The 26,548-nt window shown below is 57.9% G+C and overlaps 4 protein-coding genes across 11 annotated transcripts; 2 read left to right on the top strand and 2 right to left on the bottom strand.

The window, feature by feature from the left end:
• Positions 1-2,483: 2,483 nt before the first annotated feature.
• Positions 2,484-5,555, top strand: COPS6 (COP9 signalosome subunit 6). The gene is made up of 10 exons (XM_080829917.1): positions 2,484-2,979; positions 3,201-3,326; positions 3,535-3,666; positions 3,998-4,086; positions 4,177-4,239; positions 4,549-4,596; positions 4,673-4,787; positions 4,880-4,972; positions 5,080-5,180; positions 5,288-5,555. The coding sequence occupies exons 1-10, from the start codon at positions 2,856-2,858 to the stop codon at positions 5,426-5,428; spliced, it is 1,032 nt and encodes a 343-aa protein (XP_080686043.1). The 5' UTR covers positions 2,484-2,855; the 3' UTR covers positions 5,429-5,555.
• Positions 5,556-6,435: 880 nt separating this feature from the next.
• Positions 6,436-13,707, bottom strand: MCM7 (minichromosome maintenance complex component 7). 3 transcript variants are annotated; one of them, XM_080829914.1, is made up of 15 exons: positions 13,563-13,707; positions 12,287-12,366; positions 11,834-11,998; positions 11,539-11,663; positions 11,284-11,464; positions 10,844-10,981; positions 10,418-10,567; positions 10,145-10,259; positions 9,919-10,050; positions 9,609-9,692; positions 8,955-9,348; positions 8,585-8,668; positions 7,846-8,014; positions 6,943-7,052; positions 6,436-6,800 (listed from the first exon to the last, which is right to left on the bottom strand). In XM_080829914.1, exons 1-15 carry the CDS (start codon positions 13,591-13,593, stop codon positions 6,599-6,601), a joined length of 2,160 nt encoding a protein of 719 aa, XP_080686040.1. In that variant the 5' UTR covers positions 13,594-13,707; the 3' UTR covers positions 6,436-6,598. The 3 variants fall into 3 exon arrangements, with proteins under 3 accessions (XP_080686040.1, XP_080686041.1, XP_080686042.1); XM_080829915.1 differs by lacking the exon at positions 13,563-13,707 and adding an exon at positions 12,677-12,816; XM_080829916.1 differs by lacking the exon at positions 13,563-13,707 and adding an exon at positions 12,654-12,733.
• Positions 13,708-13,841: 134 nt separating this feature from the next.
• Positions 13,842-17,751, top strand: AP4M1 (adaptor related protein complex 4 subunit mu 1). 5 transcript variants are annotated; one of them, XM_080829826.1, is made up of 15 exons: positions 13,842-14,075; positions 14,177-14,265; positions 14,608-14,714; positions 14,794-14,890; positions 15,021-15,131; positions 15,210-15,290; positions 15,410-15,563; positions 15,671-15,737; positions 15,843-15,896; positions 16,032-16,138; positions 16,240-16,334; positions 16,599-16,643; positions 16,857-16,907; positions 17,040-17,151; positions 17,289-17,751. In XM_080829826.1, the coding sequence occupies exons 4-15, from the start codon at positions 14,832-14,834 to the stop codon at positions 17,508-17,510; spliced, it is 1,158 nt and encodes a 385-aa protein (XP_080685952.1). In that variant the 5' UTR covers positions 13,842-14,075; positions 14,177-14,265; positions 14,608-14,714; positions 14,794-14,831; the 3' UTR covers positions 17,511-17,751. The 5 variants fall into 5 exon arrangements, with proteins under 5 accessions (XP_080685952.1, XP_080685950.1, XP_080685953.1 ...); XM_080829828.1 differs by having other exon boundaries at positions 13,912-14,075; positions 15,501-15,563; XM_080829824.1 differs by lacking the exon at positions 16,857-16,907 and having other exon boundaries at positions 13,848-14,075; positions 15,501-15,563.
• On the bottom strand, positions 17,703-26,399 carry TAF6 (TATA-box binding protein associated factor 6). 2 transcript variants are annotated; one of them, XM_080829823.1, is made up of 16 exons: positions 26,308-26,362; positions 24,004-24,132; positions 22,535-22,750; positions 22,342-22,428; positions 22,065-22,218; positions 21,832-21,888; positions 21,610-21,729; positions 21,246-21,391; positions 21,063-21,140; positions 20,852-20,953; positions 20,562-20,744; positions 19,828-19,902; positions 19,580-19,705; positions 18,909-19,082; positions 18,484-18,681; positions 17,703-18,256 (listed from the first exon to the last, which is right to left on the bottom strand). In XM_080829823.1, exons 3-16 carry the CDS (start codon positions 22,688-22,690, stop codon positions 17,876-17,878), a joined length of 2,037 nt encoding a protein of 678 aa, XP_080685949.1. In that variant the 5' UTR covers positions 22,691-22,750; positions 24,004-24,132; positions 26,308-26,362; the 3' UTR covers positions 17,703-17,875. The 2 variants fall into 2 exon arrangements, with proteins under 2 accessions (XP_080685949.1, XP_080685948.1); XM_080829822.1 differs by lacking the exon at positions 24,004-24,132 and having other exon boundaries at positions 26,308-26,399.
• Positions 26,400-26,548: the final 149 nt, after the last annotated feature.

Here is a 26,548-nt window from a genome sequence, read left to right as displayed (position 1 = left end):
CGGTGGAGAAGCCAAGCCCAAGTGATCTTGCGTGGGGCCCGACGTCTCTGCTGCTTCTACACCTAAAGACGTAAGTGCGGACTGGAGGGGGATATGCTCGCAATTTTCCCGCCCCTTAAGAGTTAGAGGGGATTTTCCCATTCAGGGCCTGCTGTGTGCTTCGGGGGACAGTGGGACCCACAGGTGGCTAAGCAGAGGAGGAGGAAGGGAAATCACAGTGTCGGTGCCACAGCGCCCCCTGCGGGACACAGCCAGGGGCACACCTGCTCCTGAAGGACTCCAGACTCAGGGGGCTTGGTAATTCTCCAACACAATACTCCCATTCTGGGGTGAATCAAGTCAAAGCTGATGGATGGCGAGATGGGCAGAGCCTAGCAGACCTCACTGGTGAGACAGGAATGGTATATTTAAGGGCACAGTCCGTGTGCTCCTGGAGGGGTCTTACCTGAAGTGGCACTACTCCTTTCTAAGGAACTTGAACCCGAGACGTGGATCAGTAGGGACTAGAGGTCTCAGAGTCTCCCCTGAATGCCTGGGCTTGGTTCCCTGATGGCTCCTGATGAACCCCGATGGGGTCCCCTGGGGAGCTGCTGCTGCCCGGCTTCAGGGCCAGCTGCCCAAAACTGAAAGCCAATTCACAGCTCTGCTCAGTGGGCAGAACTCAAAGCTGTTCTCGTCATAAATCTGGCCAGAACTCCCCCCGAGGAGCCTGGTGACATTTTGCTGACTTGGGCCGTCAGCCAATGGTCTGGCTGCTTGCTTGGGCGCTTGAAGCTGACAGAGAAGATGAAAAGCACGTGCTTTGGGAGCAGTAAACACACCTTAGCTCTGACAGTCGAGTCGAGTCACTTGCGTGCTTGCCCATGGTGGGGACCTGGTCTCTGATAAGACTGGCACTTTTAAGATGCTGATCAAGCCGGCACTGGCCAGAAGCTCCCGCCCACACCTTAACCGATTCCATTGAACCCTCGACACCTTCTCGGGTCTTTCTTGGTGCTGATGTCCCTGTTCTAGTCTGATCCTGTGACTTAGGCCACATCATTATGGCCCTCGAAACTAAACTGTGTCATGTTTTAGGTTTTGCAGACCATCTACAGTCTGACATTGGGGTGCATGAAGCTTTATCTCACAAAAGCTACCCAACAATGGGTCAGTAGTCAAGGTGTTGGATGGACATCCTACACTCCCTACCATCCTCAGCATCTGAGTCCCAAGGGCTGGAAACGGCCTCCTCCAGATCATCCCGACCTCCCTTACCTCCTCCTGGCCCACAGACCTTAGTAAGGCATCCTGGTTGCTAAATGTGGCGGTTCCCTGAGAGTGTTCATCTCCTCCCGCTCAGCCATCTCTTGGGTAACAATCAGGATGAAAGGAAGGCTTTCTAGACTTATTTTGAAAATTAAAGATTCTGTCTTGACCATTCCTTGGTTTGACACTTCTCTCCCTCCCCCTGCCCCCCACTGCATGGCTACCCCGGGGCCAACCTGGTGGTAGCCAAAAGGGAGCCTAGGGAATTCCAATCCTCTGGGTACAGCCCAGCCAAAAGGGAGTTTAGAGAATTCCAACTTAATTCTGCTTCAGCCACCAGGATTCCCTTCATGGACTGACATAATGCTAGATCATGAAGACAGTGCTCTCCAGCTCACCCACAGCGTGCTGTGGCGGGCTGAACAGTGGCCCCCAAAGACAGCCAGGTTCCAACCCTTGGAACTTGCTAATGTCACTTTACAGGGAAAAGAGATTTTGCAGATCTCATTAAACTATGGATCTTCAGATGGGGAGATTATTGTGGATTTATAATTAAGATCTTCAGATTGGGAGATTGTCAGGGATTTATGATTAAGTTAAGGATCTTCAGATGGGGAGATTATCCTGGGTTATCCCAGTGGGCACTACGTGGAATGCAGGGTGTCTATATAGGAAGGAAGCAGGGAGGCGGTTTTATTACCGAAGGTGATGTGACAAAGGGAACAGAGGGACAAGAAAGAGATTCGAAGATGCTGCTAAAAGACGGGACTTGAAGATGAGGAAGGTGATAAAGCAGCACACATCTCCGGGTACCTGCTGCCTGTGGGCGCTGGGGTGGGCTCTGCGGGGTCGGGACACAGGTGTCCACCGGCTTTCTGAGAGCTTACACTTTGGGTGTGGCACAGACACACAGTAAAAGAGCCAGCGGGACAAACTGTAGGGGCAGCAAGGGGGCGGGGGTAAATGCAGCCCTCGGCGTGCTCGAGTGTAGGAGTGGGGGGAGGTATGGAGAGGGCCAGGTTTGCCAGAAGCCAGTTTTGAAAGGCTGCTGGAGACGAGGGTAGAGAGGTCGGGAAGGCTTAGAGAGTGCCGGGGATGCTCCTAGTCCTGTGGGGAATACGGTATTTGGAGGGCGGCGAGGAGGACACCGGGTGAAACCACTTCAAAATAACCATCCGCTGAAAAACTACTTGGGTTCCTGTGTGTCAGGTGTGGCGTTGGTCACAGAGGCCCTCACGTGGGAGCGAGCGGGGCATGCGACGGGAACTGCCGCGAGAGCCCGTGCGGCTGCAGCAGGAGGACCGAGGGGCAGAGCAGGGGACAGGCCGGCTGGCGGGCGGGGCCGCATACTGCAGGGCCTTGCACGCGGCTTGGATTTCATCCTGAGGGCAAACACAGGATTTCTCATTCCTCCTGCAACAGCCTCAGGAACTAGGCCGTTTTATCTCAATTTTACTGACGAGGACGATAAGGTCGGGAGGGGTCAAGGTTAAGTAATTTGTTTCAGGGCTTCGGCCGCTGCAGGTGACACCCAGGACCGGGTCTTCTGGAGTCGGGCGGCCTCGGGGCAGCACGCCCTGCCCGCCGAAGCCCCGCGCCCACTGAGCATGCGCCGCCGACCTACGGAAGCCGGCAGGGAGGGGGCGGGGCCGAGGCTGGCGGGCGCGGGGAAAATGGCGGCGGCGGCGAACGGGACTGGAGGGAGCAGCGGGATGGAGGTGGATGCAGCAGGTAACGGGCCTCGCGGGGGCCTCCTCCGGTGACGCCCCTCGGGGAGCGACAAGGCCCCCCTGGACTCCCGGGAGGAGTCAGCAGGCAGGACGGCAATACCTCCCCCTGGACTAATTTGCGGGAGGGATGTATGGCTCCGGCTCCGCCGTCTCCCGCTCGCAGCCTCGGGGCAGAATGTGCCGCGCCGAATCTCACTCGCCCTCCTTTTCCTCCACCCTCAGTAGTCCCCAGCGTGATGGCCTCCGGCGTGACGGGGAGCGTCTCCGTCGCTCTTCATCCCCTCGTCATTCTCAACATTTCAGACCATTGGATTCGCATGCGCTCCCAGGAGGGGCGGCCTATGCAGGGTGCGTGTTCGGCGTAATTCTCCCACCTCCTCTCGGTCACCTCCCCCAAATAGGGGTCTTTGCCCATTCCGTTCCTGAGACCGGTTCCCCCTCCCCCAGGTCACCGTGTCTCCAGCGTTTGGTTCACACTGACCTCGACCCTTGGGCTGTAGTGATGAGGGACAAGATTCCTAACCCTCATGTCTCACGTGTCGTTCTCTCCCCGCAGTGATCGGGGCCCTGATCGGGAAACAGGAGGGTCGAAATATCGAGGTGATGAACTCCTTTGAGCTGCTCTCCCACACTGTGGAGGAGAAGATTATCATTGACAAGGAATATTACTACACCAAGGAGGAGCAGTGTGAGAGGGGAAGAGACTTGGAGGGGTAGGGAGGAGTGGGAGTAAGAAACAAAGGCAGAGTGGGGGAGCTGCAGTGTGTTGGGAAGAAACAGAATGAGACAAGAAGTGGGGGGGGAGTGAGAGTAGTGGGAAGGATCTCAGAAAGAGAACACATTTAGGCATTCCCCCCAAATGACAGTAAAGGACAAGAGAAGATAGAAGGGATTAATTATTGGGAGTTGAGCCAGTTGAGTGGGGAGGGGAGAAGTTGATGAAAAATATACCAGGCGCTTCCAGTTACGGGAGGGTGGTTTAAAGAAATAACCCTGTGCCCTGGCTCTTGCCTCTGCAGTCAAACAGGTGTTCAAGGAGCTGGAGTTTCTGGGCTGGTATACCACCGGTGGGCCGCCTGACCCCTCCGACATCCACGTCCACAAGCAGGTACACGTGCTCACACGTGCGTGCTGGGGGAGCGTGAGGGGAGGGAGAAAGATGGGCCTTGCCACTCACACCCACCATCCCCTCTTCCAGGTGTGCGAGATCATCGAGAGCCCGCTCTTTCTTAAGTTGAACCCTATGACCAAGCACACAGATGTGAGTAATGCTGACCCCGTGCCTGTTTTGTAGCCTCCTCCCCCCACTGTCCTTCCTTTCCCACATTTCCGTCGGGCTGAATGTTCACCTGAGGGGAATTCTCCCACTCAGCAGCTGTGTGACTTTGGGTTAGTCATTAAACCTCTAAACTGCTTTTTGCCTCACGTGTGAGATGGGGCTTATCCTTACTTCAGTGGGTCTTTGGGAAGATTGGATGGAAAGTCTACGGTGGAAGAGCCAAGCCCAGCTTTTGGCCTGTGGTAGCTCAGGGGCGCTTGATGTCACGCCGTCTCCGCTGTTTCTTTACAGCTTCCCGTCAGCGTTTTTGAGTCCGTCATCGATATAATCAATGGAGAGGTAATGGCCTGCCCTTCAACCCTTCGATCCTGCTCTGGGCCTTTCCTGCTTCTGACTCTGCCTTTGTGCCCTATAGGCCACCATGCTGTTTGCTGAACTGACCTACACTCTGGCCACAGAGGAAGCTGAACGCATTGGTGTCGACCACGTAGCCCGAATGACAGCCACTGGCAGCGGCGAGAACTCCACGGGTAAGGCAGGCCGGAGGGGCTTCCTCGGCCGTGGGGCTGGAAAGTCTGGCCACGTTCATTTTACACGTTGGCCTGTTCCCGTCTCCCTGCAGTGGCTGAGCACCTGATCGCGCAACACAGCGCCATTAAGATGCTGCACAGCCGGGTCAAGCTCATCTTGGAGTACGTCAAGGCCTCCGAAGCGGGTAGGACAGTGTCTCCCTGGCACTCCTCTCCCTCCTGGGAGATCACTTCCTCTTCCTCCTGGGGAGGTGACAGCGTCTACATTAACGCAGTCCTTTTGTGCCTTTAGGAGAGGTCCCCTTCAACCATGAGATCCTGCGGGAGGCCTATGCTCTGTGTCATTGCCTACCAGTGCTCAGCACAGACAAGTTCAAGACAGACTTTTATGATGTGAGTATAAAACCCAGGCTGGGGAGATGGGGCTTTTGTACATCATGTCTATACACAGGACGTGGGACAGTCCTCTGTCCCCCGGACAACTGGTCTTTTCCTTCTAGCAATGCAATGACGTGGGGCTCATGGCCTACCTCGGCACCATCACCAAAACCTGCAACACCATGAACCAGTTTGTGAACAAGTTCAACGTCCTCTACGATCGACAAGGCATCGGCAGGCGGATGCGGGGGCTCTTCTTCTGAGAGGGTATTTGAAGGGACGACGCACAGGTCGGACAATGGTCCCACAGGGGAAGGGTGTCACACTCCCGTTAGAGAAACCTCCTGTCGATAATAAAAGGGGAGCAGCCCCTCAGCACCCCTCCCAGTGGCTCTGTCCTCTCTGTTGGCCACCACACAGCCTTCTCAACTTCGATCTTAGAGGAGGCCTTTGGTTCCAGCCTCGCTCAGGCAGGACAGCCTGCAGTGGTGGGGAGCTCGCTGCCACTTGAGGTGACCCCAGGTCTGGTCAGGTGGAGGAGTCTACACTGAGCCAAAGGCTGCCCATTTTCACCTAAGCAAGCTGTTTCCTAAGGTCTCCCTAGGACAGCAGTGCAGAGACCAACCCTATACACTTGACTAGTAGTGACCGATTCCCCAAGCTAAGTGAATTTGTCTTTTTTGGACAGCCTGAAAGCTCTAATGGGCTTGTCTACTGCCAAGAGGACGAGTTTTTTCTTCCTGCTAATGTTCAGAGTGCTATGACAGCGCTACACCTGACCCTTGGCACCTGACCCCTAGCAGGCAGGGGGGGCTCCAGTCTCCATACTGTAGACCAGGTGTGAATGTGGGGACTGGTACACGTGATCACCTGTCCGTGGTGTCTCACCTCCCTGTGCCACCCTTCAGCTCCCTGTCCTCACCCCCGAACAAAGCTTTAGAGGGAGAGTTGGCAACAGAAGGTCTGAGCGTTGAGGCGTTTCAGGAGGTAGACAAGGGGAGGAGTTGCTGGGAAGCCTGCTGGGAAGCAGTTCATACCAGCACAGTCTCTCCAGAGCCGGGAGGCACAGTAGGACCGGGAAAGGGACTGGAGACCAATTTTTCACGTCATCTCCACACAGCGGGACTTACAGGCTGGGCACGCAGCAAGGAGTAACAGCGCCTGGCAGGTAGAGCGGGCGCCTTACTCGGTCAGTTTATGGAGTGAACCGGGTAAGAAGCACGAAGGGAACAAGGTAAGAATCTAGAAAATTCTTAAAACCCTGTTTGAATAGAATAAAGCAACCTACAAACACTTTATTAGCAAAAAGAATAAAACAAGTGCAGCTCAGGAGAAAACGAGGGGATCCTCTTTTCCCCTCAAAGGCACCACAAGCTCTTTTTGGGGGGGTGGGGTCACCACATGGAACGCAGAGTCTCACCAGCAGGATGGACTCAGACAAAAGTGATCCGTGTCCGGGCGGTATTAACCTGCCAGACGTTTAACTCCTCGTACTCATCGAGCGCCGCCTGGAACTGGGCAGGGGTGAAGCCCCGGGAGATGCAGCGCTGCTCCGCCTCTGCAAAGCGCACGCTCCGGCCGTCGGAGACCAGCTCGCGGATAGTGGCAAATATCACATCCGCAGGCCTCTGGGTCCTGCAGGGAACAGCAGGGCGGTGTGAGGTCAGAGGACCGTCGGCCGTGTTAGCGCCGAGGCCACCACCCCAAACGGGAGGATGCAGGAGCCGTGAGGCTAAGTAGTCGGGGCGGGACAGGCATGGGGCCTGGTGTGGCTCACCTCGCCGTCTGCCCCTTGTCGCCCAGCAGGGAGTCCTTGGACATCTCCATGAGCCTGATGGCTTCGTTCACATCTTCCTTCTCCACCATGTCCACCATCCGCAGCCGCGCCTGTGGGGAAGGGAGGGAGAGATGGGCACGGGAGGAGGGGAGGGAACCACCTCAGGGGACCCCCCCCCACCCCGCTCCAGCTTCAAGAAGGGCAGCCCCGAAGACGAGAGGAGAGCCCCCCGCCCAGCAGCCGCAGTGCGGGGCCGGCACTGTCAGACCGAGACAAGTGCAATGCGCGGGCAGCGTCCAGCAATTGCCCAAGTCTCCGCCTTGCAACGCTGGCCAGTCCCGGGCTTCCGCTGTCCTGTGAGGGAGACCAGACCCTCCGGAGCACCCCTGGGCTCCCCACCACGACAGACAGAGCAGGGGGAGCTCGGCCAGGAAGGCGGCTGGCAGAGAGGTCGCGTCCCCGGGGCTCGGGAAGTGCTAGCTCAGCAGTAGGTCAGGTAATCACACTACCTGCACGAACAGCACTTTGGAGCCCCCGGGACTAAGGTCCAAGGTGTGCGGACAGAACTGCAGGTTTCTAGCAAGGACGCAGGTTTCTAGCAAGGACGGAGGACACAGGGAGCGCAGGCGACCCCCTCCCCCCCGCCGTGAGGCTGGAGCAGCGGGGACAGGCCTCTCCCTCCAGGGACGCCGTGCGTGCCCTGCCGGAGCAGCAAGTACCCACAGTGCGGTAGCCCGCAGGACCGCTATCTGCACTGTCAGCACTTTAGCACCGGCAGGGCCTGAGCGGGAGGGAGGCGGCCACGGGCGCAACGGGGCCGGGGTGCTGGGGGGTGGGGGGTGAGGGCTGCCCGGGGATCGTTGGAACGGCCTCCCCGCCGGCGGAGCGGGCCCGGGCGCTCACCAGAGCTGTGGACAGCCGCAGGATGGCCAGCAGGGTCCGGGCGGAAGTGTAGGTGGCGTCCTTGCTGGCCCAGGCCTCCCGCCTCATCTCCACGTACGCGGCCGTGATGTAGTCGGCCAGAGACTCCGGCACCGTGGGCTGCTTCTCCCGGCACATGGCGATGTAACGTCTGCGGAAGAGGTTTGTGGGAAAGCAAGAATTCTCCACTGAAGGCGACACCTGCTCCCCCAAGTAGGAAAAACAAATTCGCTTGAGCATCACTGGAGTTCTCCCAATGGCACCTTCCAAATGATTTCTAAGTTTTCAGGAAAAGGATCTTACAGGAAAAACCCACCAGTCATAAAAGATGGTCAAGTCCCCTCCCCTGAACCTAGGACGGGCCCGACTGTACTTTATTTACTGCAACAGAACAACAGAACAGGGACAAGAAAAGGAGAACTGGGGGCTCCTGGGGCCCCTCGGAGCAAACCCCATCAACTACACGGAGCAGCGTCCGGCCTCTCCTGAAATCTAGACCTGCCTCCACCCTGAGACGGGCAGCTGGCGAGAGAGGTTCTGATGCTGGGTCTCGTGAGGCCACCAGCGGGGTGGGGGTGGGCACAGACTCCCTGCTTTCAGCCCCAGGGGGGAGCGGGGTGGTGATGAAAAACACCCCACTCCCGGAGACACACACACAGCCCAAGCTGCGGCCATGTGGGGTGACGGGCCCGGCACGCCGGCCTTGCCCCAGCTGTCCTACCTCATCAGCTTCATGTCCAAGGGTTCAAACTGGGCTGGGGGCTGGCGGCTGTGCTGGTGCACGTAGGTGATGTGCTGGGCCAACCTGGGGAGAGCGGAGGCAAGCAGACACGTTCTCCTCGGGGCCACATACCCTGTGCCCCGTCCCTCTACCCATGTCTCAGCCCACCAACTCTCCACAGTGCGGAATCCTCACCGGGGTTTTAGTCCCAACTCCCTATCTCCCGGAAGAACCGCGGCCTAGCTCCCACGTAAGAGCGAGAGGCTCCAGAGCTCCCGTAAGCTGGGAACCGGAGGGGTTTCTAACACCTTCCCCCTCCCTGCGGAGCACGGGGGGGGAGGTGTGTCCTGGGGCGCTGAGCTCCACTTACCGTAGGTCATTGTCCCGGTCAGGCCGGTCCTGGATCAGCCAGAGAAGATCAAATCGGGAGAGCAGCGCAGCAGGAAGCTGTATGTTCTGCTCCAGGCTGCGGCGAGGGTTGTAGCGCCCATAGGCAGGGTTGGCGGCAGCCAGGATGGAACAGCGGGCGTTGAGCGTGGTGAGAATGCCGGCCTTGGCAATGGAGATGGTCTGCTGCTCCATGACCTCGTGGATGGCCGTGCGGTCGGCCTCAGCCATCTTATCAAACTCGTCGATGCAGCACACGCCCTGGTCGGCCAGCACGAGGGCCCCGCCCTCCAAGGTCAGCTCTCCTGTCACTGAGTCTCTGAGCACAGCTGCTGTGAGCCCCACTCCCGAGGAGCCCCGGCCCGTGGTGTACTGGCCTAAACGGCAGCATCAGGAACACGGAAAGAGCAGACACGTTGAGGAAGAGAAGAACAAACTTAGAATCAAGAACAGGGCGGAGGGAGGTGAAGCCCGCAGTGAACTCGCTCTACAGGCCCGCCAGGTCCAGGCCTTTCCAAGGCCCCTGAATATCGAGTGTTGGCACCGGAACCATGTCCCCTCCCTGACCCCCTAAGGAACAGAGAAGCGCGGGGCCCCACTGTCTGGTACACTCACCCCTCCCAGGGTTGCTACTCACTGCGGGGCGCCAGGCGATCAATGTAAGACAGAAGCTGAGACTTGGCCACACCGGGATCCCCCATCAGGCAGATATTGATGTTGCCTGGAAGAAGGGTTGAACTCCAGCTGACCCCTTCTCTCCACGCGCGCTGCCAGACAACACATACTCCTGAGATCCTCCCCGACACCCAGCGCTACTTCTCATCCCCCCCGTGCCCACGGAGCCCACATGCTCTCTTCTCCTGTGACACAGAGGTCCCAGATTTGTCTTGTCACAGGACGCTGGCCCCTGACATTCTGCCCCCCCCCCCCCCCCCCCCCCGTCTTACCCCTGATCTTCATGCCCCGAGGAGACTGGTCGACCCCGCCCACCAGCAGAAGCAGCAGAGCCTTTTTCACGTCTTCGTGCCCGTAGATCTCTGGGGCGATGGAGGCCGCCAGCTTCTCATAGAAATCCTCCTCTGCGGGAAAGTTAAGATTACTTGCTGGGGGGATCGGGGCGGGGGGGTGAACCAGAAAGAAAACCCCATTCCCAGGCTCCCCCAGGCCCCTCACCTGCAATGTGCCTCAGCTCCTCCGCGCTGAGCTCTCCAGCCACAGCCTCGTCGTCGTCGCTCTTGTTCATCTTCACGACCCGATGGGCCTCCAGGTAGGTTTCAGAGAGGAGACCCTTGGGCAGGAAAACGTCAGGACACGGATGAAGGCCCTTTCACCGGCCTTCGTGCTACTTCGCCACTGACGGTTCTCTCTGGGGGGGGGGGGGTGGCGAGACGAGAGTGGAGGCAGAGAAAAGCACACATCTCTCCTCCTTGCAAACCCCCTCCCTACCTGTACGACCTGTCGGAACCCAGTGCGCAGGATCGGCAAGAAGATGCCAGTGACGCTGACGTGGTCCCCGGGCTGTGCGATCCTCGTGTTCTCGCCTTCTACCAGCACGGTGATGCTACGAGGAATGTTTCCCACAGGCACTTGGTCACTCTACAGGGGACAAGCCCGCGGGCAAGGAGGAAGGTACATGAAGTCGACGAGGCCCTCATGTTCTGGGCCTCGGCATCCCAGCCCGCTTCTGCGCCTCAGAGGAGCCAAGAGGAGAAGGGACCCCGGGATCACCTTTGCCAAATCTCCCTCCTGCTCTAGAGGTCACCTCTCTGCCTCAGCCTCTTTGTTTTTTCTTCCTTCCGTTCCGTGAGTGGCTGCGGAACCTGAGTGGACACCTCAACTCCCCTTCCCCGGGGGGCTGCGCCCCAAACTCACGTGTTCCTGCATCTTCATCTCCTGGAATTTGATGAATTTGGAGCCGCGCGTCTGCAGATACAGCCGCCCTCCTGAGCGGTTGGTCTGGCACTCCTGGCTCGGGCACATGATCAGAGGCATGAAAGTAGGGGACTGGATCTGGGATGTGAGAAAGGAAAGCAGAAGGAAACGAAGTCAGTCACCTGAGTGAACACTTCCTCCTCACAGCACACACCACAAATGGTGAAGGATGTCTTGACCTGTCCTGAGCGAAATGATGATAGGAACGAAGAATACAAAACACATAAGACCACCACTACAAATCAAAAAAAGACTGGCCGCTGAAAGCAGTCACATCTTACAAGAATACAATAAACGAGAAATAAATATCAGCACGCAAACTAATTCTGTGCAAAATCACCAACAATTAAGTGTGTTCCTATTCCTCGCTCTATACATACCGGCTGGTAGGTCTCCGCCCCACACTGGTCACAAGTGTAAGTGGCCACCACCATTCTGGGTTTGACTTCAGAGACACGAGTGACAATTCCACGCACAGTGACCAATTTCCCCACAGAGTCAGCCCGCACTTCCCGGATCACACGAGGCTTGTTACTGCTTGGGCCTTGAAAGTACAGCTCGCTAAGTGTAGAAAATGGTCACGTTAATGTCCTGGAGAACAAATTTCCACAGCCTCCCCCACGGAGACCACTCACAATCTGCGCATGAGTTCAGGGGGGTACTGGTTTTGCGGGCTTCGGGCTGCCCCAGGGTCACGGCTCCGCTGCTCCATCATCAGCCGGTGCTCGATGTAAACATCCAGAACATCTTTGTTTACCACCTTAAGAAAGACGACAAAAATGAGGAGCTAGATGAGGTAAGGAAAGACCATAAAGGGCACGGATGCAGAATTTACTGCTCTCCCTCTGCCAGCTCAGAAAATCACCAGTATCCGAGAAGCGTCCCAAAAGCAACCTGTCCCTCGCCCTGCGGTCTTCTGCAACCACTCACCTCCCTCTCCTTGTACTGAGGAAGCAGCTCCTGCACAGCATCGGCGAAGAGCCTTACATAGCGCCTGGCGTTCTCACAGATCGAGTCCACCAACTCAGGGTCGTCCTCAGCTACATCGTCTAGGTCTACGTACATTGCCACTTGCTCCCGATGAGCCAGTCGAACCTGTGGCAAGAAGAGACAGCAACAGAGCCATGCTTTACCGGGCCTGGCAGTGTCCTCCCGCCACAGCCGGGAAAGACCAAAGCAATACTCCCTTCTCAGCCCCCCAAAGCCCCCCTAACTCGTAATGTACACTCTGATCTTCAAACATGTACAACTACACCCACTTACTAAGTATTAAATAGAATACTGCAGGGCTTACTTACAACATATACTTAAGGAAATTAACCGGAACACCTCTTACAACTCCTTAAGCAAACACCCATTCCCTCCACTTTATCTTAAACTTACCAACTGGTTCCCATATTTGAACTGTTTTTTGCCAAATTCATCATCCTGGTAAAACTCCTGTAGGAATTTCTTAACCTTTTCTGGAAGAAAAATATAAAATCACAAGAATCAGTCTTTCAGATACTTTGCCGCAAAACCCCTTGATGCAAACCTAAAAAAACTTGTTTTCCCTTACGAAACGCATAAAGTAATCAGTTTACAAGAACATCGAAAAAAGCCTTTATAATTCTCCCCAAGTAGAACAGAACTCCTTCTAACAAGTCCGTTCTTAGCTACGGGAGAAGGGGCCCCAGGCGGTTAGAGCATTACCCAACAACCTACCCCCGCCCCCAGGGAATTTCAGGCTCTTAGTTAAAATTCTCAATACCCTTTCCCAAAGGGCTCACACACCCCTCCACACACTCCGAGCTCAAGGTTCTCAGCTTTTCTTCCACGCCTAAGAGTCCCCCTTTTCTTTCGGGCTCCTCAACCTCTCCACTAGGCCCGTGCTCCACCCCACCCCCTCTCCCGCCACTGCTTCCGCTCTTAGTAAACAAAGAAGCACATGGGCCCAGATGCAGCCGCCTCACAGCCCGGGATTCCTCCGCCCAGGGCGGGAGCCCGTCCGACGATTGGCCGGCTCGTCAAAGGCCACGCCGTCCCGCCGCACCACCTCCTCCCCTGGGCTCCCGCGAAGCCCCCCAGTTCCAGGCACGCCCCCGCCCCGAGCAGCTCTCTCCAGGGCCGCCGCGCGGAAGGACACTGTTTACACACGACACTCCCTCCAGCGACGTCGCGCAACTTCCGCCCGCCTTCACTTCCGCTTGGAGGTTGGCCTAAAGTGGCCAATCCCGACGCGCAGCGGCCCGGGCCCGCCCGCCCCCGGGGCTCCGGCGCGTCTCCGAAGGACGCGGGAGCTCCGAATGCTTAAGGGCGCGGAGGGAAGCGAACCCGGGGTGCCCGTCCCTGGGGACGCAGGGGCCTTGGACAGGGTCTCCTGAGCTCTTGGTTTCTCCTGGGTGCGACCCTGTCCTCTGGAGGCCCCCAACCCGGCTATCAGAGCCCCCCCACACCCCGCGAACCCCCACTCCTTCCCCAAACAAGATGACCGGCTCTTCTCCGACCTCGGTGGCCCGCGCACCTCCCAGGCACCGTCTGCCTTGGCCCCGCCGCCTCCCGACCCTGCCTCTGGCCTCGCGCGCTGACCCCAGACCCCCAGGACGCCGGTTCACACCAACAGGTGTTGGCCGGAAGGCTTCCTGCGCAGGACGCTCCTCCCAAGTTTGCAAACCCTCACCTTTCTCGAGCACGTAGTCCTTAACTGCCATTGCCCGTGCGGCAGCAGTTGGCGAGTTCAAGGTTCTCACTCCTGGGACGGCAGAAAGCGTCCGCGCGGCGGGCTACTCACGACCAACCGAAATTGGCGCGAAACGTCGCGCCCCACGTGACCGGCGCCGCTGCGATCAGGCCAATCAGAGAGGAGGCTCTTCGCCCCTCCCACTCGCCCGCAGGCCCCAACCTCGGCCAATTACCGGGCAAGCATGGACTGAGTGACGGGGCAGCGCCGCGGACATCTAGAGGAAAAGGCGGGACGGGGCGGGGCGGGCGCCGGGTTTCCCGCGGTCCGAGCTGGCCGCGGCCGAGGAGAGATCGCTCTTAAAGGGCCAGCCTCCTCGCGTCCTTTTGTTCCGGGGCCGCAGGGCGGGGCAGGCCCAACTTTCGCCGTCTCCTTGCCTACTCTCCGGAACCGCCATGATCTCCCAGTTCTTCATTCTGTCCTCCAAAGGGGACCCGCTCATCTACAAGGATTGTATCCTTGACCTGCGGGGCGGGAGGAGGGGCCTGGGTGGGAGTAGCGCCCCAGAGCCAGCCTGTGTCGCTGACTCCTTAGCTGTCCTTCCATCCGGTCAGTCCGCGGGGACAGTGGCGGTCGGGATGTGGCCGAGCTCTTCTACCGGAAGCTGACGGGACTGTCCGGAGATGAGTCCCCGGTTGTCATGGTAACCAGTGGCGGGACTTGGGGTAGGCTCCCGGCGGGCTGGGAGTGGGGGGCGCCTCCTTCCTCCCGGGGCTGTTTCCCTGAGAGTTTGTGCTTGGGGGCGGGAGGGTACATTCTGCCAAATAATCCGAGCGACAGCTTCTCGAGCGCTAACGCTATACCGGGCGCAGCTCCGCCATTCGGGAGTAGGTGCTGGGAACTCCCTCCGCTGACACATTAAGCAGCTGGGCCTCGGGCGGGGGTGGGGGTGTTCCTGGCTCACCCCAAGGCCCACCGCTAGGAAGTCTCGCGGGCCCTTCGCACAGTTCTGTCCCTAACGCTCTCTTCCCCGCCTCTGCCTCAGCATCACGATGACCGTCATTTCATTCACATCAGACACAGCGGCCTCTATTTGGTGGCCACGACCTCAGAAAACATTTCTCCCTTCAGCCTCCTGGAGCTGCTCTCCCGGTGAGGAGGGTAGGGCCGGGCACCTGGGCGCGGAGATGCGAGCGTAGGAGGATATGCACACTCCGTCCTGTTTTCCCAGGTTGGCCACTCTCCTGGGCGATTACTGTGGCTCCTTGAATGAGGGGACCATCTCCCGCAACGTGGCTCTTGTCTACGAACTCCTGGATGAAGTGCTGGTGAGGGCCAGGGGGTTTCTCCCATGGCGCCCCACGCCCTGCAGATGTGTGCTGTGATGGGGAGGCTGAATGCATGCATTTTCACTTTTCCTCCGCTGATCACCCACGGCTGTCCTTCCTCCGCCCGCAGGACTATGGCTACGTACAGACCACGTCCATGGAGATGCTGCGAAACTTCATCCAGACAGAGGCTGTGGTCAGCAAGCCCTTCAGCCTTTTCGACCTCAGCAGTGTTGGCTTGGTTAGTCAAGGGGAGGAGGAGGAGGAGGGTTGGTGGGTAGCGTCAGACCTGAAGATTGTTGCTTTGGGTGCTTTCCAGTTCGGGGCCGAGACGCAGCAGAGCAAAGTGGCCCCCAGCAGTGCAGCCAGCCGCCCCGTCCTGGCCAGCCGCTCTGACCAGGTGAGGACAGGCGTGGTGGGTTCAGACCCTCTGATTTTTTCCTGGGACGCCAGAGACGGAGATCCTTGCGTTGCTCGATGTGGATAATCTCTTCCCTTACCCCCGTGTCCCCACCCCAGGGTTCTGGCCTCCACTGCCCTGTCCTTTCTGCCTGTCCACTTGAGGACACAGGCCAGTCAGCCTCCAAGCGTCCAAATCTCTCTTCCTCAGAGCCAAAAGAACGAAGTGTTTTTGGATGTGGTCGAGAGGTTGTCCGTGCTCATAGCCTCTAATGTAAGTTTGGGCCCCCAACCCTCAAGCTGAGGACAGACGGCATTTGGGAAATGTATGGGGCGTCGGGGGGTGTCACCTCTGGGCATTGAGCTCTCTGCCATTCTTAGGGCTCGCTGCTGAAGGTAGACGTGCAGGGAGAGATCCGGCTCAAGAGCTTTCTTCCCAGTGGCTCTGGTGAGAAGCGTGCAGGCTTGGCGCAGGGTGGGGTCTGGGGCAGGCTCCTTGGTGCTGTGTATGGTGGTATCTGGCAGCCTTTCCTGACATTCTTTTCTCTGACAGAAATGCGCATCGGTCTGACAGAAGAATTTTGTGTGGGGAAGTCAGAACTGAGAGGTGAGAAGAAAGTAGGTCTCTCGCTCTGCATCACCAGCCAGAAGTGCTGTGGGACAGAGACAGGTTCTCGCCCAGCTCTCTCCTGCTGCTCTCCTCTCCCACACATGGGTTCCGAGAGACTTTCTCTCCTTCCAGGTTACGGACCAGGGATCCGGGTGGACGAGGTCTCGTTTCACAGCTCAGTGCTTCTGGAAGAGTTTGAGTCTCATCGAATTCTGCGCCTACAGCCCCCTCAGGGCGAGGTGAGGATCGGGCTGGCCTAGCATGTTCCATCCACCGTGGGGAAGGGAGGCAGTTCAGGGGTGAGGAGACCAAACTGATCTCCGTTCCTGTCTGGTCCCAGCTGACTGTGATGCGGTACCAACTCTCAGACGATCTCCCTTCCCCGCTCCCCTTCCGGCTCTTTCCCTCTGTGCAGTGGGACCGAGGCTCGGGCAGGTGAGACCATTTCCCTGTTCTGGAAGTTCTCCGAAGTCTAAGCCAATACAAAGATGTTCCCAAAACTCATTATGGAGGAGTGGTGGTCACAGGATACAAGTCAGAAAAAGACATCCTCCCCCCAATGTGGATTCAGCCCTTAGTGGATCCGAAGCTTGGGGCATGACCCACCAGCAGCCATGCATGGAGGCCCCCGGGTTGTGGGGGGCGGGCGGAGAGGGAGGATGTGAGCTGCCAGTAACACTACCATGCCCTTCCACCCAGGCTCCAGGTTTACCTGAAGTTACGATGCGACCTGCCCCCAAAAAGGTACAGGTGGGGGTTAGCCAAGCCCCTTCTGCGGGGAAGGACACAGGGCCCACATACCTACTGCTCCTGCCTTCAGACGCATCCACCAGCTTCAGAATCCTGCTCAGTTAGAGGCAGAAGGGCTCGGGAAGGGGACGGGGTAGCACTGGTGCGGATCCCTAGCTGTGATGTTAATGAAGAACGGGGCTGACTCTCTTCCTTTTTCCTCTGCAGCCAAGCTCTCAATGTCAGGCTGCACCTTCCCCTGCCACGAGGGGTGGTCAGGTTAGTGGGTGAGCCACGGGGGCTCGGGCAGTTGCACCCGCTTCCCTGGACAACAGGGTGGCCCCCGGGAAGGGTGGAACTGGCCTGCCCCAGGAAGGCAGGGACTGAGCCCAGCGCTTCTCCAAATTCCAGCCTGTCTCAGGAGCTGAGCGGCCCCGAGCAGAAGGCAGAGCTGGGGGAGGGCGCCCTTCGCTGGGACCTGCCTCGGGTTCAGGGCGGCTCCCAGCTATCAGGCCTTTTCCAGGTACAAGCTGCTGACTCCCAGATCCTCTCCTCCGCCTGCACGTTCAGCCCCAACCTGTCCCTCCTCACGCGGTGGGTCTCCCTGCTCTCCATCCTCTCCGGGCCTCAGCACCCCTCCCCGGCCTCTGTCCCTTACAGATGGATGTTCCAGGCCTCCCCGGGCCTCCCGGTCAAGGACCCTCCACCTCGGCCCCTCTGGGTCTGGGCCCTGCCAGCCTCTCGTTTGAGCTTCCCCGGCACACGTGCTCCGGCCTCCAGGTTCGCTTCCTCAGGCTGGCGTTCAGACCCTGCGGCAACGCCAACCCCCACAAGTGGGTGCGACACCTGAGCCACAGCGATGCCTACGTCATCCGGATCTGAGGCTCCCCAGACCACGACACAGGCAGCAAAGGGGGTCATCTGTGGAGCTGGACAGGACGACCCTATCTTTTCCACCGTCTGGCCTGTGGCCGTGGATCTGGCTGGAGGGTCCGGAGAGGCCAGGAGACGAGGCCGGCTCGGCAGCCTCCACCTTCCCGTGGTACCTGACACAGGAAGGGCCGAGGTGGATCAGAACTTACAAATCAGACTTTTATTCTGAGCAACTGGCTGTACAATATCTAAAAAAAAAAAAAAAAAAAAAGGAACACGGAGGAAGCAAACTATTACTTCCTTAGACCCCACGCGCGCGCGTGACAGAGAGACAGAGTTGAGGACAGAAGAAAGTTGGCAGATGTGCAACGGCATTAAGGCGCAGGCTGAGGGGAGCCAGACCCAGGGGGCTGGGAGCCATTAGCTTTCGGAGTCCCTGGCGCCGGAGGGGGGCTGTCCCCAGCTTCCTGCTTGCCCCCACACAGGGCACTGCCCCCAAGCGGGGAGGGGGCTGAGGATGGGGGAGGAGCTGGAGAAGGGTGCGAGGCGGGGCCTCCTTTGCCCTCGCCTGTAGGGGGTAGAGAGACCACGATGTACTTCTGGACGCTGCCCGGCCCCGACGGAGCAGTGCTGGGGGGTGCGGTGGTGGCAGTGGAGACCAGCTTGACGATGGGCTGCACGCTGGGGACTGTGGTGGTGACGGGAGAGGTAGTGGTGGAGCCTGAGCCAGGGGCTGAAGTGCTGAGCGACAGGACCTGGGGGAGGGAAGGAAAGGCGCTGCCTGGGGGAGCCTGGAGGCTGCTGCCAGCCGGAGAGCCTCAGGACCAGCGGCCAGGGCCTCATGGGCCTCCTCAGAATGCCCCTTCCTGCTCTCGTCTTTGGGCCCAGAGGGAACTGGGCTCTACTCTGGGGCCCCCAGGGTACTTGGAGGGAACCCTGGTCATGCTCCCCACAGTCCCTGGTCCCACATGGCTCCCCGTACCTGTTGGGTGGAGGAGGCGCTGGAGGAGGACGACATTACAATAAACTTGGTCGGAGGAGGGGACGGCTGAGGCGGGGCAGCAGCTCGCGCGGACACCAACGTCTGCACCGGCAGCGCAATGGAGCCTGGGACCTTCAGCAAGCCAGGGGTGCGAGGGCCGGGCTGAGGGGCCTGTGAGAGGGTCAGCGTGGGCCGGGGCTGCAGGAAGAAGAGGCGGGAAGGAGACGTCAACGTCTAAGAAAAGGAAGGGCCCCTGCTGCTGCTTGGCGGGTCTCCCTGGGGTTGGGGAATCATCCACGAAGGGGGCCCAGACGCCCCCCAACACTGTTCTCTCAGAGGCCCTGTGTTTTCCAAAAGCAAGCTCGAGTCTGTGTGAGTGAGTGTGTGTTTGTTCACCACCACCCCCCACCGCCGCCATCACAGACCTGAGTGATGGTCAGGGTGGTCCTGTTGACCTGCTGAGCCTGCAGGGCGGCCTGGGCCCGGGCCTTGACGACATGGGAGCAGAGGAGGGGTCCGAGGGACCCAAATTCTGCCCGATAAGCATCCTGATTGTCAGGTGGTAGGCGCAGCTTTGCCAGCACAGGGGCACAGTGTTTCTGCAGAGAAAGCAAAAAGCCAGTAGGTGGAGGGCGGGCCCCTCAGGAGGTGGGATATGGAGGAGACGCCCGATACTTCAGCATGCTCCTGGCACAGGCCGGACTGCTGGGGTTGCCGTGTGTGTGAGGACCACTGGCTTTTCTTCAGAAGAGAACAAGCACCCACTGGTGTGACTGGGCGGCTTACTGATGACACTGGTGATTTCTAAGGGGTGGTTGGTCCATAGCGTGAGGCCTTGCACGGAACGGAGCGCAGTGACGCAGAAGCCCGGGACAGTCCCGACTAGGGGATGTCCTGGACTGAGAGTTACGATCTCTTATTTCTTACTTAACCTCTCGGAGCCTTGGTCTCCCTCTGCACAACAGTACTGGACTCTGAATATATGAGGCAAGGGTGGGACAAGGGAATAAACGCCAACCACGGCTGAAGATAGTATGTGTGGGGGGGATAGAAGTGCGAAGAGGGCAGGGAGGGCAGGGATGGGGGCTCTGGTCACCAGGAGGAGGCTCTGCACATGGTCAGCTCCGATGCGGTCAATGTTGCTCAGCACAGGGCCGTCCAGGACGCTGCGGATCCGCTCCCCCTCCTGCTGCAGCCGTGGTAGAATCAGAGTCTTAATCACCTGTTGGAAAGGTGAAGCCAGGAACCTGGGGTCACCACGGGGTCTCCCGGGTGGGGCTCTTGCCCACCAGGACCCAGGATAGCTCCTTCCCCCCACGCTCCCCCCCGCTCCCAGGGCCTCACGTCGTGTCCCAGCTCTGCCAGGCCCGCGATGGAGCCGTAACGCGTGGTCCACGGAGTCTTCTCGTCCACCCAGCTCTGTTGGGGAAGGAAGAGAAACCCGGGTCAAGGGGCCTGAGAGGAGGCGCCTGGGTGGCTCTGTGGGTTAAAGCCTCTGCCTTCGGCTCAGGTCATGATCTCAGGGTCCTGGGATCTAGCCCTGCATTGGGCTCTCTGCTCAGCGGGGAGCCTGTTTCCCTTCCTCTCTCTCTGCCTGCCTCTCTGCCTACTTGTGATCTGTCAAATAAATAAGTAAAATCTTAAAAAGGGGGGGGGGGCCTGAGAGACTAACTACTAAGGACCCAGTCTCATGAACATGCTTTTATTGTGGATCATTAAGGCATTACAGAGAGGCCCGAGTTCGAGGCCCGGCCCCTCTGCCCTGTGTTTTCAGTGTCCTTTCCTCGCTCCACACTGACCGGCCTCCGGCTTGACTGAAGACCTTTGTCCCGGTCACCACCCTGGGTTGGAAAGGCCAAACTGTTTACACTCCTCATTCTTTAAGTTTATTTACTTATTTGAGGGAGAGGGGGTGGGCAGAGGCAGACGGAGAGAGACTCTCAGGCAGACTCCCCGCTGAGCACGGGCCACCAAAGCTCAATTCCACGACCGAGATCATGACCTGAGCTGAAATCCAGAGCCCGGTGCCCAGCCCACTGAGCTGCCCAGGCGCCCCCACGCTCCCCTTTCTCGCTCACCTTGGTGAAGGTCTTGGTGATCCGGGACTGGATGTTGTTAGTGGTGGTGCTGAAATGCTTGCAGATCTGGGCCACGAGGCGGGCAGCAAAGTCCCGGAGTGCCCAGTGATTGTCCACATCTGGCCGTAGGCACAGCTGTCTGCTCACAATGCATGTCATCACAGCCGGAATCAACTCGTGCACCTAAGGAAGAAGGCGCGAGCTGGCTGATTCAGACAAACGGCTTCTCGCTGGCGGCGGCGAGGTGTCCCGACCCTGGTGGGGCAAGGGGGGCGGGCAGGGCGGCTCACATATTTCTCTAGGTACAGCGTGGGGTTGTCCATCAGCGCCTTCACCATGCGCATCAGGTAGATGAGCAGGGCCAGGTTGTTCTGCACCACGTTCACACGGACCTGTGGGGGTGGCGGGTGACAGGGCAGTGAGGCCGCCGGGTGAGCTCCCTCACCGCCGCCTCACCACCCGGAACCCGCTCCTCCGTCCCGGCCGTCTGCCTGCGCTCACCCCCTCCGAGATGAAGGTGCTGAATCGTGGCAGCATCTGATAGAGCCCCGGGTCCGTCGCAATGCTCTGCAGAGCCTCCTGTGGGGGAAGGGCGTGAGTGGGGGTGGGGGGCAGAGACCGGGCAGCGATCCGTGGGGCTTCGGGGAGGAAGGGACCCGGGGGGCGGGGGCAGTGGGGCCTCACCGCTCTCTTGGCCTCACAGGAGCCCACGCAGGCCTCGGTGATCTCCTTGTAGTACAGCTGCTGCTCCACAGACAGCTCGTGGATACTGCGCGGCTTCAGCCGCAAAGGGGCGCCCTCCAGCAGGGGTGGCGCCTTCTTCTCTTTCCCTGGGGGAATCGGGGAGACAGGTTTGAAAACAAAAGCTCCAGGAGAGACCTCGCACCAGACAAACCTGTGCTCCCCACGCAGCGAGACCCGGGCCCGGCTCCTTTCAGGGCTCCCTGGCCACAGGTTTCATCCCCTGCCCAGCCCTCGGCAGCCGCCTCACAGCTCACCATCCGGCTCTGGGGCAGAGCCAGGGGAGGCCTGGCCTAGCAGTACTGACCTTTGCCGTCGGCTGGAGCAGCCCCTTGACCTTTGCCTTTCAAGGGCCCATCTTCCTCCTGGCCTGGCTTTGCTGACTTCAGGGGTTCCGTGGCCTCAGCCTTCTGCTGTTCTTTGGGAGCTGGTGGCAAAGCAGTCACAGCAGGGGTGACGAGAGTGGCAGGGGTTGGAAAGGAAGGAGAGGGGAGGTGAGATAGAGGGGGTGGGCTCTGGACAAGGTTACCTGGGGGTGGATTTTCTGGGATGGCCGGCTGGCAGCCTTCAATGCTCAGCCAATGAGCTGTGAGGAAAGAAGGTGTCAAGTTGAACCGAGGGCTGGACATGGACGCTAAGGATCCCCCCTGTCCTGCTCCCACTTCCTGCAAGTCACCAGCCCTCTCACGCAGCGGGCTTCTCCACTTGCGACCCCTACCCCCTTTCCCTCCTCCCCACCACCTTGCTCTCCCCGCCCCTAACCTTTGAGGCAGACGTCCAGGGGCACCCGGGGCAGAGGGGTATTGATGATGTCGCTCAGATCAACCTCCTTCTCCTCGTAGAAGTAAAGCTCCCGGCCCCCGCCAGAGGCGAAACGGAAAGGAATGAACTCCTGAGCGTGGAAGCCATAGAGTGGCTATAGGAGGAGACAGACACCGGGATAAGAAGGGAGCCCGAGGAGGCAGGGAGGATGGGTCTCACCACCCTGCCGCCGCCCCCGGCCCCCGCGCCCGCCTCAACCCTACGGTGTCCCGATCACCTCGACATTCTTTAGCTTCAGCGCGTAGTCAATGTCACTGGTGGTGAGTTTCTGCCGCTTCCCCATGTGCATGAACTTCAAGGCATCCTGGGGGTGGGAGACAGACAGACATCAGCCTGACAGCTTGAAGAAGAAGGGTCCTGGGCACCACAGCCTTGACACGATGCACGGCTGGGCGGATGGGTCAGGTTACCTGGGCAATCTCCTTGATGCGGTAGCTGACCTCATCGGTCAGCAGCTGGCAGGTCTCCTCCTGAATCTGGGCGATCCCCATGGACTCGGCCACCACCTTCATCGACTCCGAGGGCAGCACCGTGTTGCTGAGTTTCAGCTTCTTCTCCTCGGCCATTCTGGAGCCCCGCCTTCCCTCCCCCAAAGAGTGACACCCCAGGGTGGAGAGATGGAGACCCTGGCAGGTGGATGGGGCGGGCAGAAGAGATTAAAAAATAATAATAAATAAGTCAGCACCAAGGGTAACAGAAGCAGGTAGCAATCCGCAGTGGCACACAGTGTACTGAGCTCCGATCCTGTGCCCGGTGCTGGGCAAGTGAGGCACGGTGAACGGACGTGGCCTCGATGGAAATCCTGGCCCTCGATTCCCTAGCTGGGTTATTTGGGCAAATTACTGACGTTCTCCCAGCTCTGGATTTCTTCCCCGTATTTGGGATGCGGAACGGGCCTTGTTTCCTGAGGCGGTTTTGTGTACACCCGCGCCTCTCCCGCTCCTCTTGCACCATTATTCGCGCTTGACATACACGCAGTAACAGATACAACGCTCCCGCTCTGAGCCTATACACCGTACAACTGAGCGTGACGAGAACACACACAACCATCCCGACCAGTTCTTTACTTTAAACTCATGGCTGTGAACTTCAAACGAAACCCTCATGCTGCCGGACAATCACTCTTCATTTGCTACACCTCCGTGCACTCAGTCTCCCTCTGTCCCATGTGACACGTCCTCTCCTCCTCCTTCAGGCCATCAGAAGAGACCTCCACAGATTCCCACGACCGGCCTAACAGCACCAGCGCCCACATCCCCTGCCTCCCCACCTGCTACTTTAAATATTTAAGTAGGCTCCACACCCAGCATAGAGCCCATTATGGGGCTTGAACTCACGACCCTGAGATCAAGACCTGGGCTGAGATCAAGAGCTGGACGCTTGGGGTACGTGGGTGGCTCAGTCACTAAGCATCTGCCTTCAGCTCAGGTCATGATCCCAGGGTCCTGGGATCGAGCTTCACGTCTGGGATCCCTGCTTAGTAGGGAGTCTGCTTCTCCCTCTGCTTATGTACTCTCTCAAATTAATAAATAAGTAAATAATCTTAAAAAAAAAAAAGTTGGACACTTAACCACCCAGGCGTCCCCAACCTAAGAGAAGCTGCTTGGGCCCCTCACCAACTCCCAACACTGCTTCCTCCCAGCATCTCCACCAAGCTTTCAACCTACCCAATCAGTCATTCCTGCCAGCCTACAAAATGTGGTTATTCCTCCCATCTTAAGAAAACAAAATGGTGGTCTATTCAAGCTATGGAATAATTTTCAGCCTTAAAAGGGAAGGAGATTCGGACCTGTGCTATACCATGGATGAACCCTGAGGACACGATGGTGAGTATAGTCAGGCGGCCACAAAAGAACAAATGATGTACGATTCCACTTACATGAGGTTCTCAGAGGAGTCAAATTCACAGACTCCGCAAGTGGAATTGGGTTGCCGCTGGTAGGGCAGGGAAGAATGGGGAGTCAGTGTTTGATGGCAACTGAGTTCCAGCTTCACAACATGAAGAATTCTGGAAGGACGGATGGTGTGACAGTTGTATAATGATGTGAACATATTTAATCCTACTACACTGTATACTTGAATTGGTTTAGAATGGGGAGCTTTTGTGTATTTCACCACAATTACAAATATAAAACAATTATTTTCTTCATTCCACTTTCTCTCCAATATATACCCCGGTTTTCAGCTCTTCTTTGCAACCGAACTCCCTGAAAGAGTTATCTTAACTTTCTAATTCCTCTCCTCTCTTCTCCTGCACCTACTCCAAGCAGGCTTTGGACACCACCAGGTCCCCAAAACCACTCATCAAGGTCACTGATGACTCCACATTGTTGAATCCAAGGTCCACTCTCCCTCCTCATCATACTGACCTGCCAACAGCACACACTAGAGCTGACTACTCCCTCCTGGAAATTCCTTACTCCACTGCCTTCTGGCTTTCCTCCTACCCCACTGGCCACCCCCTCTTGGCTTCCTTGACCAGTTTTTCCTCTTCTCATCTGCCTAATGCTGGAGCATCCTAGGCTCGGTCTTTGGTTTTCTTCTGTAGCTACACATGCTCCTTGGGTGATGTCAACTACCCTCGATTTTCAATACCGATAATAGGCTGACAGCAGCCAAGTTTATATCCTCAGCCAAGAATGTTCTTTCCTAACACCAGATTTGTACATCAAACTGTCGACTTAAAATCTGTTCTACAACTAAACTCCTGATCTCCCTCCCCATCTGCTCCATTTTTCTTCATCTTCATGGCAATGCCGTCTATCCAGGCCCTCACTCTTTACATAAGCCCTCACATCAAATCGGCCAGGTGACCCAACCTGATTCTCCACTCCCACTGCATGGCCAAGTCGCCATCATCTCTCGCCTGGCTAACTTCAACGGTCTCCTGCTTCCATCCTTGCTCCCCACATCTATTCCCAACACAGCGGCCATAAGTCAGATTAGGTCATTTCTCTGCTCAAAACCCCGTAAGGGTTCCCCATTTACCACAGAGTAAAATCCAAAATTCTAATTACAGTCTATAAGGCCCTGCCCTCTCTCCCTACCACATCTCTGGTCTGCTTTCCTTCCTTCTTCCATCTTGCTCCAGCCCCAGTGTCCTCCTACTATTCAAACCTCCCAGGTAAGCGCCTGCTTTATGACCTTTGCTCTTTCCCTTCTGCCTCGAATGCTTTTCCCCAGACGCCAGCTTGGCTGCCTATTCCCATCACCCTATTCAGCACCGCACTCCAATCCCACTCTGGTTTTCCCCTTCAAGGTATTTAACATCTACTAATAGATACTGTATCATTTCTAATTGTTTATCACCACCACACCTTCCCTTTCCACCCCGGCCCCCAACTGTGTGGACAAAAATCTGTTAGGCTCACTGATGTATTACAAGATCCCACACCGGTGCCTGGGCATCTGTACTCAGTAAATCATTTGTTGAATAAATCAGTGAATTATAAGGCTTAGAGATGTAGGTGTTCAACAAATACACGGTACCACGATTGTCAAGATGAACAAGATACGGGTCCCAGCTTGGAACCTGTTTTGTGGCCAAAAGGAAAGTGGCTCTCTTGAAGTTGGCACTAGGAAGACTACTGTCAAAGGTGTTTAGGACTGACTGCGGGGTGCTGATGGGGGCGTGCTGGAGGGGTGAGCACGGGGGCGAAAGAGAATTTGGTCTCCTCCTCCACTGTTGTCTTATGTTCAAGGAACACATTTATTCCACGCATACTCTGTGCCTGGCGCCGGGTATACAAGACACTGTCGTATTCCAGAGGTCACTGGCGAACTCTTACTAAGCCTTCAATACCCTCCGTACCCTCTGCCAGTAACAGCTCACAAAGCACGCTACGACCTCGGGAGCCCCTCGGGTCAGTGGAGTCGGCAGAAAAGCTTCACAGAAGAGGGTTAACTTGAACTGGATGTGGGTAGTGGCTTCCCCAGCAAGGAAGCGAGTCGAAGCTCCCCGAGCAATGGGTACAGCGCGGAAGAAGGCGCTGAGAGCCCACCTCATCCCCCCAACATCCTCCAGTGCAAACACACACGCACACAGAGAGTCCGCACGCGCGCGGACACACGACCCACCGTCCTCCTCCAGGCTCCCACATAGACCCCTCAAAGGGCCTAGTCCCGGGTGGCACTCAGACCCGCCCCCACCAGCCGAACGCCCCACGCAGAAAAAGTCTCTCACCGCCGCCAAAGCGCCGCTCACCCGGCGCTCGGCGCCATGTTGGCCCCGCCCCCTCCCGGGAGCAGGTCCTGGCAGAGACCGAGAGGCAGTCACTGCCCCTTCCCCGAGCCGGAATGAGTCTCCTAGGCTCACAGCCTGAAGTGGAATTAAAAACGGACTTTTCCGTCTACGTGCAAGGAGCACACCCTCCTGCTACAATTACTTCAGTTTATACTTTTACTACCCGGCGGCCAGGACCCTG

This window comes from Martes martes (genome assembly GCF_963455335.1).
Source record: "Martes martes genome assembly, chromosome: 18".
In the NCBI taxonomy this organism is placed as follows: Eukaryota; Metazoa; Chordata; class Mammalia; order Carnivora; family Mustelidae; genus Martes; species Martes martes.
The sequence above is the reverse complement of the archived record's forward strand: the minus strand, read 5'-3'. Positions and strand labels throughout refer to the sequence as shown.

Coding starts and splice junctions, on each gene's coding strand:
- MCM7 (XM_080829914.1), bottom strand. CDS start 13,593: ATGGCAGTTAAGGACTACGTGCTCGAGAAAG. Junction 9,693..9,918: donor TCGGGGCATGAAGATCAGGG/GTAAGACGGGGG, acceptor CCCTTCTTCCAG/GCAACATCAATATCTGCCTG. Junction 8,015..8,584: donor TTGGACATGAAGCTGATGAG/GTAGGACAGCTG, acceptor CCTCTTCCGCAG/ACGTTACATCGCCATGTGCC.
- COPS6 (XM_080829917.1), top strand. CDS start 2,856: ATGCGCCGCCGACCTACGGAAGCCGGCAGGGAGGGGGCGGGGCCGAGG. Junction 4,240..4,548: donor CTATGACCAAGCACACAGAT/GTGAGTAATGCT, acceptor GTTTCTTTACAG/CTTCCCGTCAGCGTTTTTGA. Junction 4,597..4,672: donor TCGATATAATCAATGGAGAG/GTAATGGCCTGC, acceptor TGTGCCCTATAG/GCCACCATGCTGTTTGCTGA.
- AP4M1 (XM_080829828.1), top strand. CDS start 14,018: ATGATCTCCCAGTTCTTCATTCTGTCCTCCAAAGGGGACCCGCTCATC. Junction 14,891..15,020: donor AACTCCTGGATGAAGTGCTG/GTGAGGGCCAGG, acceptor CTCCGCCCGCAG/GACTATGGCTACGTACAGAC. Junction 17,152..17,288: donor AGCTATCAGGCCTTTTCCAG/GTACAAGCTGCT, acceptor TGTCCCTTACAG/ATGGATGTTCCAGGCCTCCC.
- TAF6 (XM_080829822.1), bottom strand. CDS start 22,690: ATGGCCGAGGAGAAGAAGCTGAAACTCAGCAACACGGTGCTGCCCTCG. Junction 22,429..22,534: donor GCATCAAGGAGATTGCCCAG/GTAACCTGACCC, acceptor TCCCACCCCCAG/GATGCCTTGAAGTTCATGCA. Junction 22,219..22,341: donor TGAAGCTAAAGAATGTCGAG/GTGATCGGGACA, acceptor CTCCTCCTATAG/CCACTCTATGGCTTCCACGC.